This window comes from Salvelinus fontinalis, chromosome 33, assembly GCF_029448725.1.
Source record: "Salvelinus fontinalis isolate EN_2023a chromosome 33, ASM2944872v1, whole genome shotgun sequence".
Lineage (NCBI taxonomy): Eukaryota > Metazoa > Chordata > Actinopteri > Salmoniformes > Salmonidae > Salvelinus > Salvelinus fontinalis.
In genome coordinates this window covers 32,427,233-32,450,286 of record NC_074697.1, presented here as the reverse complement: position 1 = coordinate 32,450,286, position 23,054 = coordinate 32,427,233, and the positions used below count along the sequence as shown (strand labels likewise).

The following is a 23,054-nucleotide window of genomic DNA, read 5'->3' as shown; positions in this document are numbered from 1 at the left end:
TCAGGGCCCTGCATTCATAAAGCTAGTGCTGATCCAGGATCAGTTTTGCTTTTCAAATAGACTGGAGACCTGATCCTAGATCAACTTTCCTAAACCGAGAGGCTTTGAGTACAGGCCCAGGGCTTCAACATTTAATGCACTCTATATTCAAAGCCATTTTGGATTGTTGTGGGGGTGGCGACAGCAAAGGAATCATGCTATTGTGATTGGTACTTGGATGTGGAAATCTGGGAAAGGGAATGCAGTGATATTGGACTTGCCCCTGGGCAGGGATTCTTCTAAATCCCTATTGCTGTATTCTTTGTTTGGCACAGTATGGTAGAGCTGCTAAATACTACATGCTGCTAAATAGCACGTGTGCGCCACCCATTGTTTCCATCATTCCATAGAAGTGTACCGCTGAAGCATTTGCCATTCCTTTGTTTATGGCTTTGTTGGACTTCAGGAAGGCATTGACTAAATGCAATATCAGTGTACATTACTATTGTAAGGATTAAGACGTTGAAGAAATTCAACGGTTATTCTGTTAGCCTGTTGACTCATGCTTACATCTCTAGATTTTCATCTTTGATATGCTATTGTAGGCCTACAGCTAATCTGCTTACTGCTTTTATTATTCTTTACATTTATAATCAGATGTCAACTAGCCTACTAGTCTTAGTTGATTGTAAATCAAGATATTGTAAATTCACGTACACCTCACTGTTTGAAGGCTGTGAGAACTTGCCTCACAAAGACTGCATTTTTATAACAGTTATTGACATTACCTAGATGGTTTCAAACATTGTTTTCCTGTTTTTAGTGTCAGTGGAGTGTTGACTAAGAAATATTCCCTGTGAATTGAGCCATTCTTAGAATATTGAGTCTTTACTGTGCCATGCCTGACAGGGCTCTACGCTGACTTTGTTTTACAAGGAGTAGGTTTGCGCCTAAGTTGAAAAATAGGCGCATACAGAAATTCAGGAGCTCAATGAAAAATATTAGCGATGAACTATTAAAAGTCTAAGCCGTTGGGGGGTTCTAAACTGACAGTTAAAAAATAAATAATAAGTTATGAATCCTTTTGATTTGGAATTTTAGGACCCCTTTAGGTATAAAAAAAGGGGTAATTTGATTAAAATATTGAATTTGGCCTTTAAAATACCTTCATACGTCCATTCATAAAAATAAAAAAAACATTACTGGTTACCTAAAGATGAGTCCTGTGACTGTTTGCACGCTACTAACAGAATTTGGCACATCGACTGTACCATCTATAGATGAGTACCTTGACACTTGTGGGGGGTTGTAGAGCAAAGCGGAGACCACCATCGTGTTTGAGAGTCTCCCCTTTTCTAGGTCAAACCGTTCGGACGCTACAGACGGTTTTGTGGGAAGACAAGATTATCGGGATGTCTCATGGTCTGAAACACAGCCCCAGCTCTGTCACCTTTCACTGCAGATGTGACATTGGCAAATGCTGATATCTCTAGCTTAAACTGACATGTTTCGATTAAAAAAATTACTTTGATGCAAGAATACATAGTTTTTCTAAGCTCCAGGTCTGTCAACTAAAATATTTATGTGCATATGCGAGTTAAGTGGTCGCACTGTAGAGCCCTGTCTGACCACAGGGAAAGTTGAAGAACTCTGAGCAAAGACACACACACACACACACACACACACACACACACACACACACACACACACACACACACACTCACATCACCTTGGGTATGATGATAATCAAGATTATTGGAATAGTCTGCTGCTATTTCACTATTGAACACTCATTCAGCAGGCCGTTTTTAAACTGTTCCTGGGTCGCTAATTATTGGTTACCAGGTTGTTAGCTACATTACCAAACGTTGTTCAGTCATGTTACCTAGCTATCTAACAACCTGGTAACCTGACAGTAGGTCTAGGCAAATGTGATTGGCATGGAAAGAAAGGAAAGGGTTCTGCTACTCATGAGCTGTGACACAATGACATGCAGATCATTATGCATGTTTAGTCCTTTCTCCCATTCCTCCAGCCAAGTCACAGGTAGGCCTTATTCAATAAATCTATGTTTTGTTCGAAAAATGTGCATATTTGAGCTATAAATCAGTTTTACGTTGCAGCTACCATCACAGCTACTGTCAGAAATGGCATCGAAGCAGCCAGAGTAATTACAGACACCAACATCAAATACCTAAATACTCATCATAAAACATTTCTGAAAAATACATGGTGTACAGCAAATGAAAGACAGGCATCTTGTGATTCCAGCCATTATTTCCGATTTCTTAAGTGTTTTACAGCGAAAACACAATATAGCGTTATATTAGCTTACCACAATAGCCAGAAACACAAGCCATTCCCCAGCAGCAAAAGTTAGCGATCGTAACAAACCAGCAAAATATATATAATTTTTGACTAACCTTGATAAGCTTCATCAGATGACAGTCCTATAACATCAGGTTATACATACACTTATGTTTTGTTCCAAAATGTGCATATTTAGAGCTGAAATCAGTGGTTATACATTGTGCTAACGTAGCATCTTTTTCCCACAACGTCCGGATATTTTTCTGGCACTCACATATTCTGACCAAATGACTATTCATAAACATAACTAAAAAATACATGTTGTATAGGAAACGATAGATACACTAGTTCTTAATGCAATCGCTGTGTTAGAATTCTAAAAATAACTTCATTACGATATGCGGTTTACGTTATGGCGAGAGCGTGCCCAAAACCTGGCCGCAAACTACTAGTACAACATGTTCGACAGATATATGAAATAACATCATAAAATGGGTCCTACTTTTGATGATCTTTCATCAGAATGTTGTACAAGGAGTCCTTTGTCGGGAACAATCGTTGTTTGGATTTAGAATGTCCTCTTCTCCAGTCAATTAGCACGGAAAGCTAGCAAAGTGGCGCTAAGCTCTCCTTCGTGAACAAACGCAGACAACGCAACACGCCTAACGTCCCGAAAAAATGTCAATAATCTAATACAACTATATTGAAAAAACATACTTTACGATGATATTGTCACATGTATCAAATAAAATCAAAGCCAGAGATATTAGTCGTCTATAACGACAGCTGTACAGAAGGCAAAACCAGGTCCCTTCACGTGCTCTCCAGAAAACAGGAAACTGGTGACACCTCATACAAAGAGCATTTATTCGACTCCAGATCAAGTTATTCACTCAATTTCTTCTCTCACTGCCTGTCGACATCTAGTGGAAGACGTATGAAGTGCATGTATACTGATATATATCAAGGACATTTATAGGCAGGCCCTAGAACAGAGCATCGATTTCAGATTTTCCACTTCCTGTCAGGAAGTTTGCTGAAAAATGAGTTCTGTTTTACTCACAGATATAATTCAAACGGTTTTAGAAACTAGAGAGTGTTTTCTATCCAATAGTAATAATAATATGCATATTGTACGAGCAAGAATTGAGTACGAGGCCGTTTGAAATGGGCACCTTTTATCCGGCTACTCAATACTGCCCCTGCAGCCCAAACAGGTTAACAAATATTGGCAAATCAGCCATTCTATGCAGTTTCCTATTATACACTGAACAATATGAAGTGAAATTCAATGTGTTGTATAGCGTGTGAATTGTGAATTTCAGTGACAGGTTTTTGTGTAGCACATGCGCAGAACGTTTAGAAAACGGGAACAAGTGTCTGGGGTACGTGACCAACAGGACGCTAGAACAGATTTATTTTTATTTTTTCCCTCTGTGGTATGGCGATACTACTTGGTATTGTGATACTTGGCCTGGTATTGTACCGTTGATATTGTGACAACACTAGCTCCAACATTGTACTTACTACTGACAAAACACTGTAATGAGAATGGTAAAGAGCAATGTCAAACACGATACACAAATTACACACAGAAGCCAGCTATTAACCTCTACCGAGCACCTACCCCGGGTCCGGGAGCACCCCCCACCCCCCCACACTGATTAGCATCGCTAGCATAGCGTCACAATTAAATAGTAGCATCTAAATATCATTAAATCACAAGTCCAAGACACCTAATGAAAGATACAGATCCTGTGAATAAAGCCACCATTTCAGATTTTTATAATGTTTTACAGGGAAGACTCAATATGTAAATCTATTAGCTAAACACGTTAGCAAAAGACACAATTTTTTTACTCCAACAGTTTTTTCCTGCGTCAGTAGCTATCACTAATTCGACTAAATAAAAATATATATAGCCACTAACCAAGAAACAACTTCATAAGATGACAGTCTGATAACATTTATGGTATAGCATAGTTTTTTTTTGAAAAATGTGCATTTTTCAGGTATAAATCACAGTTCTACATTGCAGCTGCAATCTGAAATAGTGCCGACGCAGCCAGAACAATTACAGAGACCAACGTCATATAACTAATTACTTGTCTTAAAACATTTCAGAAAAAATACACAGCGTACAGATATTGAAAGCCCAACATCTGGTGAATCCAAACAATATTTCAGATTTATTAATGTTTTATAGCGAAAACAAAATGTAGCGCTAAATTAGCATAGCCACGCCAGCCAGAACCAGCTGGGCGCCCCCGACCAGTTCACATGAACGACAGATATATGAAATAACATCGTAAATTGGGTCTTACTATTGCTGATCTTTCATCAGAATGTTGATCAAGGTGTCCTTAGTCCTGATGAGTCGTTCAATCCATTCATAATGGCAACTTTCCCTCTTCATTTAGCATAGGTACTGGTCGACTGGCACGGTTCTGTCCAAAGTAAAAAAAACTCACAGAACGGAACACGGCAAAACTCCCTAAAAAATTAAAATAATCTGATTAAACTATATTGAAAAAACATACATTAAGATGATATGGTCACATGTATCAAACAAACTTCGAGACGGAGATAGTTTTCATCCGTAACGGCAGCAAAACAGTAGACAATCGCACCTCCAAATCGCGCGATTCAGAGAACCGGAAGTTGTCGGTCACGCCAAAGAAATAGGTCTTATTTCACGTCAGTACAAGATAAACAAAAAATTTCTCCTCTGACGTCCTCTTGACACCCAGAGGAAGACGAATGAAGTGTGTTTCGGGTCATAGGTGGCGTGACCATATATAGGCAGAGCGTTGAAGCGAGCATACACATCTTGCATTCTTCTTCTTGGTCAGGGAAAGTGCTGTCAAATGACTTCTGTTTCACTCAGAGACAAAATTGAAATGGTTTTAGAAACTATAGATTGTTTTCTATCCAATTGTATTAATTATATGCATATAGTAAGAGCAATAATTGAATAAGAGGCAGTTTAATCTGTAGAGGAACTTATGCTAATGCGAAAACAGCACCCCCTGTATTCTCAAGAAGTTAATAGTAAAAATATCTAGTTTGGGAAATCAACATGTTAGATTGCACTACAGTCATTTAGCAGGCTTTTATCCAGAGCAAGCCTACTGCTTTCATGTTGCCAGCCATGTAGCCCCTGTCTGGAGTGTATGACACATGGGAGCAACCAATGCTGTGTTCTATCTGCAACGTTGTGAACGATTCACCTCACTGAATAAACCCCTGAGACTTTCCCCCTGCAGTCACTGTATGACAGGGTGGTTACCGCTGGCATGGTGATGACATCAGTGTTCATAGGTCAGGTGGTGCCCAGGGCACTTCACATTCACAGCAGAGTTCAAAGCCAAAGCCCCATGTATCTTTCCTCTAACTATCTGCTGCTGATAGCCAGTTCTGACTGCACTGCTACATCAGTGTCAAGTCCACCAACCGCTGATAAAGAACCACTGTTTCCATTTTTTATTGATTCCGGTATTCCTCAATGCTTGTTTTGTGTAGAATCTATTGTAGGGCTGACCCCTTTAGTTGACTGGTCAAATTTCTTTTTGGGGGTTGATTGGCTGTTGGTCGACTTTTTATTTTATTTTTAGGTGAGCTGTGGCAAAATAAAATATTATGGCACACGAGACACTTGTTTGAGTTGACTAATCCATTGTTGAGGCCGCAGGGATGGCACACCAGTATCACCAGTTGTACATTTACCGTTAATTACCATTATTTCTCATCTACAATGTTTGGTAAGGGTCATTTATTTTAATGCATTTATTTTATTACATTTTTAGCGTTGTAGGAGTGGACACGTTGTTTGCAGAGTACACAACCTAGGTTTAACTTGTGACAAGTGTTGGTTTATTTCATTACGTTTACGGTTTGTCAATCTATTCATTATTTTGTTTGGAGTGCTCCTGTTAATCTTGTAAGGACATGCACCTGATTAGGCCTAGGCCGCGCGCAAATGTAGGCTTATACATGTGCCCATTTGGGGATCTGATACTATTTCTGATTGAGAAGCTTCACACTGATGGTGAGTTAAGACAAAGTAATTTTTCATTGCCTCAAAAAGAAGGTAAAGGAAGTCCGTTTTTTTAATCATTGAAAAAAGGCTACTTTGAGGAACTATTGTCAATTTGAGCAATCTTTCCAGCTTTCTCGTTCTATAACCATTCAGCATGAAAGGTGAAAAAAAATGTCTAGCTCAGATCTGGTGGAAATGTCATAAAGGCCTACCTGATTATTTACTTATGCAAATAGCCTACTGCTGTGTCTGTCTGTCAGGAGCTCACTGGTGCAGTAAACTGAGGGCCCAGAATATTTTATAAAATTGTTCCAGTTTGCTAGAGCAAGCTTCAGGCCAGACCCAAGTTAATAGTTGATACAATGTTTCAAGTTCCTTGCTGACAGGCCATGCATAGCAAAGGTGATTTATAGGATATATATTTTTTGGCAATGGTAATAGAAGTAACTTTTAGATTTTTCATTTAGATAGATTTGACTAACCACATGACATTGATTTTGAGATATGAAGACTTCATTATAAATTAAATGAAAATAATAACTGGCACGCAGATCAGTAGGAATGGTATGAAAACTTGGCAACGCTGGTGTAGCATATTATCGTCAACTAGAAGTTTCCTAATGGCAGAATCTGGGAAGACCAGCAGCGGGAGGAAGAGGGGCGGGTCTGGAACAGGATTCTTTTGGTTAGGCTGTAATCTCTGGCTCCTTTAATTTGTGTCTTAATTTTTAATTGCTGTGCTTAAGCATCAGACAGTAACCTACATATAGTGGATTTTATTCAAACAAATATATATAAATATATATACACTGCTCAAAAAAATAAAGGGAACACTTAAACAACACAATGTAACTCCAAGTCAATCACACTTCTGTGAAATCAAACTGTCCACTTAGGAAGCAACACTGATTGACAATAACTTTCACATGCTGTTGTGCAAATGGAATAGACAAAAGGTGGAAATTGTAGGCAATTAGCAAGACGCCCCCAATAAAGGAGTGGTTCTGCAGGTGGTGACCACAGACCACTTCTCAGTTCCTATGCTTCCTGGCTGATGTTTTGGTCACTTTTGAATGCTGGCGGTGCTTTCACTCTAGTGGTAGCATGAGACGGAGTCTACAACCCACACAAGTGGCTCAGGTAGTGCAGCTCATCCAGGATGGCACATCAATGTGAGCTGTGGCAAGAAGGTTTGCTGTGTCTGTCAGCGTAGTCTCCAGAGCATGGAGGCGCTACCAGGAGACAGGCCAGTACATCAGGAGACGTGGAGGAGGCCGTAGGAGGGCAACAACCCAGCAGCAGGACCGCTACCTCCCTTTGTGCAAGGAGAAGCAGGGGGAACACTGCCAGAGCCCTGCAAAATGACCTCCAGCAGGCCACAAATGTGCATGTGTCTGCTCAAACGGTCAGAAACAGACTCCATGAGGGTGGTATGAGGGCCCGACGTCCACAGGTGGGGGTTGTGCTTACAGCCCAACACCGTGCAGGACGTTTGTCATTTGCCAGAGAACACCAAGATTGGCAAATTCGCCACTGGCATCCTGTGCTCTTCACAGATGAAAGCAGGTTCACACTGAGCACGTGACAGAGTCTGGAGACACCGTGGAGAACGTTCTGCTGCCTGCAACATCCTCCAGCATGACCGGTTTGGCGGTGGGTCAGTCATGGTGTGGGGTTGCATTTCTTTGGGGGGCCGCACAGCCCTCCATGTGCTCGCCAGAGGTAGCCTGACTGCCATTAGGTACTGAGATGAGATCCTCAGACCCCTTTTGAGACCATATGCTGGTGCGGTTGGCCCTGGGTTCCTCCTAATGCAAGACAATGCTAGACCTCATGTGGCTGGAGTGTGTCAGCAGTTCCTGCAAGAGGAAGGCATTGATGCTATTGACTGGACCGCCTGTTCCCCAGACCTGAATCCAATTGAGCACATCTGGGACAGCATGTCTCGCTCCATCCACCAACGCCACGTTGCACCACAGACTGTCCAGGAGTTGGCGGATGCTTTAGTCCAGGTCTGGGAGGAGATCCCTCAGGAGACCATCCGCCACCTCATCAGGAGCATGCCCAGGCGCTGTAGGGAGGTCATACAGGCACGTGGAGGCCACACACACTACTGAGCCTCATTTTGACTTGTTTTAAGGACATTACATCAAAGTTGGATCAGTTGGATCAGTTGTGGTTTTCCACTTAATTTTGAGTGTGACTCCAACTCCAGACCTCCATGGGTTGATACATTTGATTTCCATTGATAATTTTTGTTATTTTGTTGTCAGCACATTCAACTATGTAAAGAAAAAAGTATTTAATAAGAATATTTCATTCATTCAGATCTAGGATGTGTTATTTTAGTGTTCCCTTTATTTTTTTGAGCAATATATATATATTGCTCAAAAAAATAAAGGGAACACTAAAATAACACATCCTAGATATCTCTCTCTATATATATATAGAGAGAAAAATACACATAAAAAAAAAAAAATGTCTACCAATCAATTGGTCGAAAGAACAGATGACTCTCGGTCAACCAAGATTTTTTGTTAGGGACAGCCCTAATCTATTGACTAGGCAACCTCTGCTTTTATACGTTTTGTCTCTAGATTTGATGTAGGTACACTTCTCTTGCTGTCAAAGTGGGTTCCCTTTCTCTTGCAAAATAGCAACAGGTGGAAATTCCCCAGCCTTAGGGTCACCTAGGCTTCAAATTGACTGTTGACTAATATAAGAAATGTATTGAATGTTCTTCCAGTAGGTTACAACTAGAGGTCGACCGATTTAATCGGAATGGCCGATTTTAATTGGGGCCGATTTTCAAGTTTTCATAACAATCGGTAATCTGTTTTAAAAAAAAACATTTATTAATGACTTAAGGCTCGTATTTTTGTGTGTTTATATTATAATTAAGTCTTGATATTTGATAGAGCGGTCTGACTGAGCGGTGGTAGGCAGCTGTAGGCTCGTAAGCATTCATTCAAACCGCACTTTCTTCCGTTTGCCAGCAGCTTTTCGTAATGCTTGAAGCACGGTGCTGTTTATGACTTCAAGCCTATCAACTCCTGAGATTAGGCTGGAAGTACTATCATGCCTATAAGAACATCCAATAGTCAAAGGTCTATGAAATACAAATGGTATAGAGAGAAATAGTTGTATAATAACTACAACCTAAAACTGGGAGTAACTCAAGTTAAAAGGACCCTAAACGTTCGTTTTTTTACATGGCACATATTGCACTTACTTTCTTCTCTAACACTTTTTTTTTTTTTGCATTATTTAAACCAAATTGAACATATTTCATTTTTTATTATATAGTGTTTGTAATGGGTCCGCTGTCAAACGACCACCCCTCATCACTGTCAAACGCTCCCTAAAACACTTCAGCGAGCAGGCCATTTTAATCGACCTGGCCCGGGTATCCTGGAAGGATATTGACCTCATTTCGTCAGTAGAGGATGCCTGGTTATTCTTTAAAAGTGCTTTCTTCACCATCTTAAATAAGCATGCCCCTTTCAAAATATGTAGAACCAGGAACAGATATAGCCCTTGGTTCACTCCAGACCTGACTGCCCTTGACCAGCACAAAATCATCCTGTGGCATTCTGCATTAGCATCAAATAGCCCCCGCGATATGCAAGTTTTCAGGAAAGTTAGGAAACAATATACACAGTCAATTAGGAAAGCTAAGGTTAGCTTTTTCAAACAAATTTGTATCCTGCAGCTCTAACTCCAAAAAGTTCTGGGACACTAAAGTCCATGGAGAATAAGAGCACCTCCTCCCAGCTGCCCACTGCACCGGGGCTAGGAAACACTGTCACCACTGATAAATCCACGTAATTGAGAATTTCAATAAGCGTTTTTCTACGGCTGGTCATGCTTTCCACCTGGCTACCCCTACTCCGGTCAACAGCTCTGCACTCCCCACAACAACTTGCCCAAGCCTCCCCCATTTCTCCTTCACCCAAATCTAGATGGCTGATGTTCGGAAAGAGCTGCGTAATCTGGACCCCTACAAATCAGCTGGGCTAAACCATCTGGACCCTGTCTTTCTAAAATGATCCGCTGCCATTGTTGCAACCCCTATTACTAGCCTGTTCAACCTCTCTTTCGTATCGTCTGAGATCCCCAAAAATTGGAAAGCTGCAGCGATTATCCCCCTCTTCAAAGCGGGAGACACTCTAGACCCAAACTGCTACAGATCTATATCTATCCTACCCTGCCTTTCCAAGGTCATCGAAAGCCAAGTCAACAAACAGATCACCGAACATTTTGAATCCCACCGTACCTTCTCCGCTAGGCAATCTGGTTTCCGAGCTGGTCATGGGTGCTCCTCAGCCACGCTCAAGGTCCTAAACGATATTATAACCGCCATCGATAAGAGACATTACCGTGCAGCCGTATTCATCGACCTGGCCAAGGCTTTTGACTCTGTCAATCACCGCATTCTTATTGGCAGACTCAACAGCCTTGGTTTCTCAAATGACTGCCTCTCCTGGTAGATGCGATAGAGTTCAGTGTGCCAAATCGGATGGCCTGTTGTCCGGATCTCTGGCAGTCTCTATGACGGTGCCACAGGGTTAAATTCTCGGGCCGACTCTTCTCTGTATACATCAATGATGTTGCTCTTGCTGCTGGTGATTCTCTGATCCACCTCTACGCAGATGACACCATTTTGTACACTTCTGGCCCTTCTTTGGACACTTAACTAACCTCCAGACGAATGCCATACAACACTGCTTCCCTGCTAAATTGTAATTATTTAGATGCTATGGCCTATTTATTGCCTTACCTCCCTAATCTTCATTTGCACACACTGTATATAGACTTTTCTATTGTGTTATTGACTGTACGTTTGTTTATTCCATGTTTAACTCTGTTGTTTGTGTCGCACTGTCGCTTTATCTTGGCCAGGTCATAGTTGTAAATGAGAACTTGTTCTCAGCTGGCATACCTGGTTAAATAAAGGTGAAATAAAAAAATACATAAATAAAATAAAAAATCATAATCGGTCGACCTCTAGTTGCAACGCCTCTCCCCTATTGCCAAAATAGTTTGAATACATTGATATGTAGGCTACGTGTGCCTTTATAAAGTCCTTGAGCAGGTCTTGTCTATGTTCTGTTTTATGTGGGCCCCAGGAAGAGTAGCTGCTGCTTTTGAAACAGCTAATGGGGATCTTAATAAAACACAAATAGTAGTCAACGCGTAGCCCTGTGCCTTTGGGTCACCCTGTCCTGGGTGCTATGTTGAAGCAAAGGCTGGAATTGATCTTCTCTTCCAATGCTCTCATCAGTTGTTGTTGAGAATGAAATGAGGAGTAGGTACACAAGGAATGCATTGGAGGAGAAGCCCAGGAATCAAGGAAAATACTTTGAGATTCCCCCTTTAGCATTTAACAGCTGTTTTTTGTGTACTGGTCTGGGTGCGACGACGTGATCCTGCTCCCAGTAGACTAAGAGGCTTACCGTGGCGGTTGGCCTTGGTTGTAAACTCAGGTTAATCCCAAGTACCATCAATTGGTTCCTGAGTGTATTATGTTTTCCTGTATGCTTGGAAGCACTCATGCCCCCTTACTTTGAGTTTGTATAAAATTAAGTAATGAGATGTTTAGAAACCATGAGACCAAAAAGGCGATTGATTGAATTATTAAAATAATTATTTGAGCCCTGTTGTTTTGAAGCCCTTGTCAGTTGATTTCATTTGTATTGTTATCAGCCAATTCTGAGGGAAATGGAGAAATTAGTGTGGGTCTGCCTGGAGATTTGGCTGTACAGTCGGCCATTAGTCTGTCCTGCTTTCTACTGTTCTATTGGACAGCCATTGGGATGGGAACTGAAGTGGGCTGCCTGCAGCTGGCTGAATCTGGGTCATCTCTCTATCCTACATGTGTTAGGAACTCCCTACAGGGGGAACCAAGGGCTCCAGACTAAATTGCCACCGTGACCTGACCAGGCTACCTCATAGGGCTGAAGTAGTGTGGTGGGAAGGTAGAAGAAGAGGGGGTACTGGGAGAGTTGAACAGGTGACACGATACACCTGATGAAAATGAGGATGTATTGAATTCTTGCTGGGTGTCACATTGTGTTGACCAAGCCTATATTACAGTCTATTGATTCAAGAGGTCCACTGCATTATTGTGACCTCTCCATATCTTTCTGGTTCTCAGTAGTGTGACGAGACGGCTTTAGACCAAGGGGGCCCACAAAATTGGGGAGTAGAAAGGGGCACGTATTTTTTATTTTATTCTCGTGGCCCGGATTGAAGTACCACTTTTTTGTCCCCAATTTTGTGGTATCCAATTGTCCCATCGCTGAAACTCCCGTACGGACGCAGGAGAGGTGACGGTCGAGAGCTGTGAGTCCTCCAACACGATCCAGCCATGCCGCACTGCTTCTTGACACAATGCTCGCTTAACCCGGAAGCCAGCCGCACCAATGTGTATGAGGAAACACCGTACACCTGGCGACCGTGTCGGCTTGCATGCGCCCGGGCCCACCACAGGAGTCTAGAGCGCGATGGGACAAGGAAATCTCGGCCTGCCAAACCCTCTCTTAACTCGGGCAACGCTGGGCCAATTGTGCATCGCCTCGTGGATCTCCCAGTAACGACCAGCTGTGACACAGCCTGGGATCGAACCCGGGTCTGTAGTGACGCCACAAGCACTACGACGCAGTCCCTTAGACCGCTGCGCCGCTTGGGATGCCCCCGCAAATTGATTTTAACAAACATTTGGTCCTCCAAAAAATGTGGCCCTCCGTTTAATTTCTAAATCCCGATGCCCTCCTTGTGCCCAAAACTTTGCCCACCTCTGCTTTAGACACATGCTCTTTACTGTCATATGAAAGAACTGGGGATGGGGACAAGAACAATGTGGTGTCTGTCATGCATAATACTGACCGCTCGCTCTCCTTTTCTCTCTCTCGCTACTTTCCTTCTCCTCTTGCTCATATTCTTCCTGCTCTTTCTCTTTCCAGATGCGGTTTAGAACTGACTGGTAACCCTACTGCAGGCTTTATCCTCGTCTCGTTTCTGGAGCCAGAGCTTTTGGGGGGCAGAGTCCTGCGTTAGTGGCAGAGCCTCCATCCCCCAGTTAGCCGGAGTCGTTGTGCATCGGAACGCCATCACTGTCAGTGTGTCTGGTGTTGATTAGATTGAACTGATCTTCTGACTGGGGGAAACTGCAGCAGCTGAAAGCCACGCCTTGTGCTCGACCACCCCTGGCCCCGCCCACATATCCCTGCTGCCACCATGGTGCTGTCACAACGGCAACGAGACGAACTGTGAGTAACACACACACGACCACCAACCATGTTAACTTCTTATGGCTGCAATCCCGTCACCAGGATGATATGACAACAGCCAGTGACAGTGCAGGGCGCCAAATTCAAAAATTCAGAAATCTCATAATTAAAATTCCTCAGCCATTCATGTGTCTTATATCATTTTAAAGGTGATCTTGTTGTTAATCCCACCAAAGTGTCCGATTTCAAATAGGCTTTTCAACGAAAGCACTACAAACAATTATGTTCGGTCACCACAAAACCACAATAAGCACTGCCATTTTTCCAGCGAAAGATAGCAGTCACAAAAAACAGAAATAGAGATAAAATGAAACACTAACCTTTGAATATCTTCATCAGATGACACTCATAGGACTTCATGTTACACAATACATGCATGTTTTGTTTGATTAAGTTCATATTTATATCAAAAGATCTGAGTTTACATTGGCGCGTTAGATTCACTAGTTGCAAAAACATCAAGTGGTTTCTGCATAGCCACATCGTTTCAACAGAAATACTCATCATAAATGTAGATAATACAAGTTATACACACGGAATTATAGATATACCTCTCCTTAATGCAACCGCTGTGTCAGATTTCAAAAAAACTTTACCGAAAAATAAACCATGCAATAATCTGAGACGGAGCTCAGAACAATAGCCAAATTAGCCGCCATGTTGGAGTCAACAGAAACCAGAAAATACATGATAAATGTTTCCTTACCTTTGATGAACTTCATCAGAATGCAGTCCTAGGAATCCCAGGTCCACAATAAATGCTTGATTTGTTCGATAATGTCTGTTATTTATGTCCAATTAGCTACTTTAGAATTGTTTACCAAAAGCCCTAACCAAAATCACAAAGCGCATCCACTATAACGTGACGAAATGTCCAAAAGTTCTGTTACAGCCAGTAGAAACATGTCAAACGATGTACTCAATCAATCTTTAGAATGTTGTTAACCTGTTGAGGGTGGGGGCGCTGTTGTCACTATTTATGCTAATCGTGTAATTTTTGAAACGGCTTCCCACAAAATTCTTGATCGTACAATATGCATATTATTATTATTGGATAGAAAACAGTCTATAGTTTCTATAGGAGTTGAAATTTTGTCTCTAAGTGGAACAGAACCCATTCTACAGCAATTTCCCTGACATGGAGTCAGATTTCAGAAATGTTGGCCCCTGATCTGGAGTCAGTTAAAAGGGCACTGTTATTGCTATGAGTATACGGACACTGCTTACGTCTTCCCCTGGATGCCTTTACGTGATGACGATTTGAATGGGGTCGATTGCGCGTTCACAGGCACTATAAATTAAAAAAACCTGTAGCTAGCAAGTCTTTTCTTGCTGCGTAATGCGCCTGGAGGACATCGACCCGCACTTGTTCCAAGCATTAGTGGAGGGAGTAATATTACTCTGGTCATGTTTCTACTCGTTATGGGAGTTAAAAACATCATAAGGTAGTTAATTTAAAGCGTTTTATAGCAATTTATATCCGTTTAGTGCGATTTTGGGACATTTATTTCTGAAACGCTGTGAATTGCTGGGCACGCTTCCAGTTCATCCCGAACGCAGTTGGCATTTCCACATGGCAAGAGGACAGCTTTCCACCAAAAGACGATTAGACCCAAGAAAGGATCCTTTGCCCAAGATACTGATGGAAGAACAGCTCAAAGTAGGACATTTCTATTATGATAAATCGTGTTTCTGTCGAAAAATGTTAGTGGCTTAGGACGCCATGTTTTTTGACGTAGCTTCGCTTGGCGCAAACTGTATTGAAAAGTAAGGATAATTTAAAAAATGTAATTCCGCGATTGTATTAAGAATTAAATTGTCTATCAATCCCTGTCCACCCTATATTTTTTTAGTCACGTTTATGAGTATTTATGTATAAGAGTAGATCACTGTCTAATATGGCGCACGGACATTTTCTCACCAGCTGGGCTACATTTCACATTGTCTAACCATGATTTTGGTGGCTAAATATAAACATTTTCGATCAAACTCTATATGGATTGTGTAATATGATGTTACAGGAGTGTCATCTGAAGAATTCTGAAAAGGTTAGTGAAAAAATTAATATTTTTTGGCGACGTTGACGTTATCGCTCACTTTGGCTAGAATCAATGCTGGGCTGCTATGTGCTATGTGCTATGCTAATATAACGATTTATTGTGTTTTCGCTGTAAGACACTTAGAAAATCTGAAATATTGTCTGTATTCACAGGATCTGTGTCTTTCGATTAGTGTATGCTGTGTATTTTTACGAAATGTTTGATGATTAGTAAGTAGGTAAACACGTTGCTCTATGTAGTTATTCTAGTCCATTTGTGACGGTGGGTGCAATTGTAACCTATGCCATCTACCTGAAATATGCACTTTTTTCTAACAAAACCTATCCCATACCATAAATATGTTATCAGACTGTCATCTGATGAGTTTTTTTCTTGGTTATGGGCTATAAATATCTTAGTTTAGCCGAATTGGTGATAGCTACTGGTGTTGGTGGACAAATAAAAGATGGTGGATTATGCTAATGTATTTTTAGGTAATAGATGTACATCTTTACATATTGTGTCTTCCCTGTAAAACATTTTAAAAATCGGACATGTTGGCTGGATTCACAAGATCTGTGTCTTTCATTAGCTGTATTGGACTTTAATGTGTGAAAGTTAAATATTTAAAAAAAATATTTTTTTTGAATTTCGCGGCACTGGTTTTTCAGTGGGGGTGGGGGGGGAGTGCCGCGAGCGGCACCCTCATCCTAGACAGGTTAACATACATCTTGAATAACGTTCCAACCGGAGAATTACATTGACTTCAGTTGAGAGATGGAACGGACGTCCTACTCATGTGAAGGCGCATGGTGAATGCGTGATCAGCTCGTGGAAGTGATTACTCATTCCTGTCTCCTTCGGCCCCCCTTCACATTAGAGTCATCAGACGAAGTTCTATTGACTGTTGACATCTAGTGGAAAATCTGGCACCCCCAGAAAATATCCAAACAGGAAGTGGAACTTCTCAGGTTTTTGCCTGCCATATGAGTTCTGTTATACTCAGACATAATTCAAACAGTTTTAGAAACTTCAGAGTGTTTTCTATCAATACTAATAATAATATGCATATATTAGCAACTATGACATAGGAGCAGGCCGTTTACTCTGGGCACCTCTGTGCACCTTTCATCCAAGCTACTCAATACTGCCCCTTCAGCCATAAGAAGTTAAAACAGACACACAACCCACAATTTTGTTGCAATTACTTGCTGAGCTGCCCTATCTTTGATATCCACCACCAGCGGTTCCCGAGAGCCACCCTGAATAACACAGCCATGTGACATCAGCAGTACCTGTGACATCAGCAGTAACTCTTATCATGGACTGTGGCTGGTTAACCTGTTACCGCTAGACGTTCCGCTAGCGAAGTAGATTTTTTTTTATTAGAAATGTTTAACTTTCATAAAATCACACGTGCAATACACCAAAATAAAGCTTAACTTCTTGTTATTCCAGCCGCCGTGTCAGATTTCAAAAAGGCTTTGCGGCGAAAGCAAACCATGCTATTATCTGAGGACAGCGCCCCATCATACAAACACATGAAAATAATATTTCAACCAGGCAGGTGCGACATGAAAGTCAGAAATAACTATATAATTCAGGCCTTACCTTTGAAGATCTTCTTCTGTTGGCACTCCAAAATGTCCCAGAAACATCACAAATTGTCCTTTTGTTCGATAAATTCCTTGTTTATTTCCCCCAAAATGTCCATTTATTTGGCGCGTTTGATTCAGAAATTCACCGGTTTCAACTTTCCCAACATGACTACAAATGATCTAAGTTACCTGTAAACTTGGTCCAAACATTTCAAACATCTTTCCTAATCAAACCTTAGGTATCCTAAAACGTAAATAATCGATACAATTTAAGACGGAATATACTGTGTTCAATAGCGGATGAAAAAAAACGTGGAGCGAGTTCCAGGTCGAGCAACAAAGAGTCCACTTGGCTTGACGTACTTCATTTCTCAAAAGAATAACATCAACCAATTTCTAAAGGCTGTTGACATCTAGTGGAAGCCATAGGAACTGCAACCAGGTGCCTCATAAATATAGTTCCCCATAGAAAACCAATTGAAAACAGTCAACTCAACAACAAAAAAATTCCTAGACGGTTTGTACTCGGTGTTTCGCCTCCCAATAAGTTCTGTTATACTCAGACATAATTTAAACTGTTTTAGAAATGTTAGGTTTCTATCCAAATCTACCAATTATATGCATATCCTAGCTTCTGGGCCTGAGTAGCAGGCAGTTTACTTTGGGCACGCTTTTCATCCGGACGTGAAAATACTTCCCCCTATCCCAAAGAGGTTTTAATGTCTTTATTACGTGGGCTAGAAGCCCCATGAGCTCAATACATGCATCTGTATTCAGCAAAGTGGGGAAAGCAGGTGAACACTGAAAATTGCATTTCCTTCCTAGCCCCACTGCAAAGTGCAAACCATCTATGCCTTGTTAACCATTCAATCTATTCCAGTGACACAAAGCAACATAACTCTAGCTAGTAGTTACCATTGTTCTCATCAGAAAGACATGGATGCAGTGAAGGAAAATGCCAACTCACTCACAGCACAAGATTGATTGATTTTTAAAACCGACCAACTGAGGTGAACAATAAACTAAAACTATCGGGCCCATCCAGGAAGAATCAATGATCTGTAGTTAGGTGGGGTGCTTGGGTCTCAGACACCCCTGAGGTCCCCAGCCCAAATATATTGATCTCCTCCTTCCTGTCTCATGTTATTGATCACTATTCAGTTTGGCCTCTAACTGTGACCCGAAGGATGGCATGAGGCAGAATATAACAAAGGACGTGGATGATGACACAGCCTAATATTCCTAGTGCAGAGGAGATCTCTTTAGCTTGTGGCCAAGGAAATGGTCTGAGGTATACAATGGATTTTGTACTATGTGGAAGTTCAGACAGTCCCATGTGTGTTGTCCCACGAATCGTTAACCAGAGGCATTGATTTGCGGAGTTCTACACACACACACAGATGTGTTCATCTGTGCAGTAAGTCAGGGCCGATGTTGAAGCCAATAGCAGGGGAGACCTGTTGTAGCCAGAAATAACAGGGTAGGTGTGTAACCATCCCTGCGGTGTCTGTTGCCCTGTGGTGTCTATGAACCTGGTAAATTAACTCCTGAGGTGGGGAATACGGTTAACACAGCCCTGTGTCAGATCAGATGCATGATGAGAGTTGTGTAAGAGAAAGTTAAGATATGTGGGTGTGTGAGGTTGTATCTGAGCTCGGCTTGGTAAGGGGATTTCAGATCTATATGAGGGGAGAGATGTCAAAGGTTATGCGTTTAATTAAAACACTAATCTCTGGGGTCACGTTAATGCAGGAATGAAAAAATATTTCTTATGTGTTTTATATCTTGATGTGTTTTGTAAACGCAGATCAAAAATGCTTGTTATTGTAATAATAAGCTCTCATTATCAATGAAATATCTACATTTACGAACCGGCGTTCTATCAGCAGACAGCACTCTGACTATTGTGGAGCCACTTTTCTCACAGTACTTTTCTCAGAATGTTAGATTAACTTGACGCAAAACATTAGGAAATGTAGCTGGCTACATTTTTCTGATAAACATTAGAAATATTATGATCATGCATTTGTTTTTGCTAAAAAATACCTAGCCTGTTCATTATAAGCTAATTTACTTAGCTAGCTATGTGTGGCTGCTGGCCAAATAGCTTTGCCTTTCTATTGTCATCTGAAGCTATTTTCTGCCGACTGTGTTGCACTAATGTACTTTGTGTGAAGGAGAACGAGTTGCATGCCCCTGATCACTCTATTGAAGCAATAAAAAATAACAGGTGAAATGGTTTAATGATCTGCGTTTTGAAAATGTATCTGATAATATTGTGTTAGGAAGAGTTAGCCTAACCATGCATCTTTTATTTGCGTTGATGAACTAAGTTGGTGCTGTTACCTTATCTGTAATGAGATAAGTTGACAATGAATGTGTCGGTCCTTCACATGACGTTACAGAACACTCGTCATTCTCTTGACACTGTTTTAGTTTAGCCTCGAAGACATGGGGCCTATGGAACTCTCAGTATCGCTATCGAGTGTTCCGTTGGAATTCTAATCCTCCATGCGCCTTAATCAGAACACTGAGCAGGCTCCTCACATTCTTCTCCTACTCCGTTATGTAATGCCCGGACACACACTACAGGAAACCAGTATGGGACCATTGCTCCATGTGAGCCGCCAGGCCGATGAGGACCGGCATCTGTTGCATTCCATCTATTGTGGAGTACGTTGGCCCTGGTGTTTTAAGAGAAGGCTCTTGACAGTAAAACACCCACTCAAATCTGTGTGACAGACCAACCGCCGGTCCCGCTCTGTCTGTTCTGTGAACCCTGGTGGGAAACCGGGCAGACATCTTGAGTCATTACATCTAAAACAATGGACTGACTGGAGGGAAATGGTGACTGTTACCAGCTGACTGCCCGCCTGCCCCGGCCTCCTCAATACTCTGACCCCTGTTCCCCTCCCTCACCCTCTTCATGGTTTGTTATCAAGCCACACACAAATGGATCTTGTTCCCGTTCTATTTAAAACTTCCTCCCCTCTGCCAATGCTTTTGTCTCAACTCAACTGTCAGATTGAGCTGGAGAGAGAGGTGGTTCTTCAGGGCATGTGTGAAAGCTTCTATAAATTGCTCATGCTTTTTGAAAGAAAGTCTCTAGTAGAAGAAGAATGCATTTTGCTCACTGATCTATAAGACATGTCACCATAGAGATTGTTAGTTAAGGGAGAAAGAATGGGGAAGACATTTGTGTGCTGGTTTTGTTATAGACTCTAGACTTTTTTTGAGAAACTTTGTTGTTCTTGGACGTCTTCCTCACTGATGTAAATTTTATATATATATATTTTCTTTTTTAAGTGAGAAGCCTTATTCTGAAAACAAATATTTGTCTTGTGTCAGGCCTATTTTGTCAGCTTTTACGATTACGAAATATATTTTTTGCAACCAGTCCTTTTCTATTCTTATTTCCTGAACCAATGAAAAGCACGTTTTTGTTTTTCCATGGTCAGTGGATTCAAGCCCAGAGGCCACGACAGAGCCCCCCCCCTCTTATTAGGAGGAAGACGTTCAAGCGTCTTTATTTTTTCCTGCTTCACAAAGAACTTCTATTTAGTATTTTCCAGGTCTTTAGTCAAATATGTTTCATGTGACTGTGTTCCTTCTCAGCAGCCCCCACTGGCTGTGACTGCTTTGACGTAGCTGCATCATGAATGTTACAGATTATTAATAAACAGTGAAAGTACATTGTACAGGCTGAGGCTAATGGTACAGAATAGCAGTGAAGGGAACCTGAAGACAGTACAGAGTGACACACTCACACAGACCTTTGATCTGCATCTATGTGACTGACTGGAAAATGGAGGCCAATTTTTATTTTATCGATGCCATTTTTCACTTGATTATTACGTAACTGTTTGATTTATTCTGCGTTCTATGCCGTGTCTTTTTGGGATGGCTAAGCTTCTCGCTCTCCCTGTGGAATTGTCAGCTGACGTTCCTGAATATGTTAAACATGGAGACGTCATCAAATTAACATATATTCTTGTAGTGGTACAACAAGCTCAATCACTCCCTGTGCTCTGTATTGGGTGTGGCAGCTGGCTCCTATGGGAAATGGCTCACACGTATCCACCTTGTCTACACACTCACCTGGTGGGCTGGGTATCAAGTTTGGCTGGGTGGGTTGGCAAGGGGTCCATCATTAATGTTCTAATATCCAGCCTGTCAGACACACACAGACCTGATTGTGTGGGACAACTGTTCTACCTACACTACTGAAAAATTCTAGTGCTCAGACTGCCATGATAACATACATTTCTCAGAGCATATTTCTTGAAACCTGTTCCTGTTAGAGGATGTTTTTGCTTGTTGAACCTAGTGCATTAAATGTTGGACAAATGTGCTTTGTATACATTACACAAGCATGTAATGTACTTTAGCAGGCTAATCTAACTGAACCTGACTTGTGGGTCTTGCTGCTAGTCCTCTAATCCAACCTTAGGTATCCTAAAACGTAAATAATCGATTCAATTTAAGACGGAATATACTGTGTTCAATAGCGGATGAAATCAACGTGGAGCGAGCTCCAGGTCGAGCAACAAACAGAGTCCACTTGGCTTGACGTACTTTATTTCTCAAAAGAATGCTGAAAGCTGAATACATGAGTTGGTAATCTAAATCCTGTGCACCCCCACTCTCCCTCGTCGGTCTCTCTCCCTTGTCGGTCTCGCCCCTTCTCTTGATTTCTCCCTCTTGCGCTCTCTACCTCATTTCTCTTTTTTATAAAAATATATTTTAACACTCATGCTGAACAATGTAACACCTGGTAAGTTTAGTCTGCCCTTGACTGCTGAGGCACGGCCTCTGCAGAGCCCACCAAATCCCATTATGCCTGCTACTAGCGGAAGAGGCCATTAGTTGTATGACAAATTAGTTCTTCATACCCCATCTACGGCAGATTGTGTTCACCATGCATATTTTGTGTGTAGTGTGCATTTGCAGCTGACTCAACAGTTCCAAGCTAGACACACAAACACACACCTCACCTCCATGTGTTGTAGAGCTCACTGACCCTCCTCCAACCAGCAGATCAGTACCATGTCATTGTCTCTGTATGGAGTGGGGAAACTGACTTGGTTGGTACTGGTAAATACTAGTCAGAATTACCTTAATTTCACTCCCTTTCCCTGTGCCGATTCACAGCGGTTTAGATAGCAGTATGGAGTGCTCTCCTACTTTCCTAAAGCAACAATTGTCCCCCTCACGGTTCAGCTGTCAGAGATTTGAGCACTAAATGCATCATCGTAAGGGATGCACAGGCCTATAGGCTTAGGCATCTACTGTGATATAAATATTTTAAAAATAAATAAAAATGAAGAGAAACTTAGCCCTAGCCCCAGAGAAAGAGAGAGGTATGCCGGCGGCATGCTATGACCAACATGCAGGTCTTTATCCTTGTCAGATAAGCTACTGCGTCTGCTATACAGATATCGTCTTTTTTGCTTCTCCAATAATCGGTATCGGCGTTAAAATCATAATCGGTCGACCTCTAGTTCTTATGATGTTACAATTACACCATGAGTCGTTAATCATGAAACATACCCTTCTTACCGGAGAGATGTTTATTCCTGTCGGCAGCATGCACTCAATATCCCTTTGGCTGTATCGACTCTGACACCATGTCCCAAGCTAGCCGTGTTTCGGTGAAACAGTATGTTACAATCCCAGATAGCTCTTTGGAAATTAACTCTTGCCCTAATTTCGTCGACTTTAACTAGGGACTGGACGTTAGTGAGTAATTTACTTGGAAGCGGTGGGTGGTGTGCGTGCATCCGAAGCCTCACTAGGA

At 41.7% G+C, this 23,054-nt stretch overlaps 1 protein-coding gene across 5 annotated transcripts in view; it reads left to right on the top strand.

Moving 5' to 3' along the window:
* LOC129832052 (lissencephaly-1 homolog A) overlaps positions 1–23,054 on the top strand; it is a 61,516-nt gene that overhangs the window by 8,585 nt on the left and 29,877 nt on the right. For 4 of the 5 annotated variants that reach the window (XM_055895788.1, XM_055895785.1, XM_055895787.1 and 1 more), the window contains one exon: positions 13,294–13,599. The exons of the other annotated variant lie outside the window; for it this stretch is intronic. In XM_055895788.1, coding sequence (XP_055751763.1) covers positions 13,568–13,599 — 32 coding nt within the window. In that variant the 5' untranslated portion in view covers positions 13,294–13,567. The remainder of the gene's footprint in view (positions 1–13,293; positions 13,600–23,054) is intronic. 5 annotated transcript variants of the gene reach the window in all.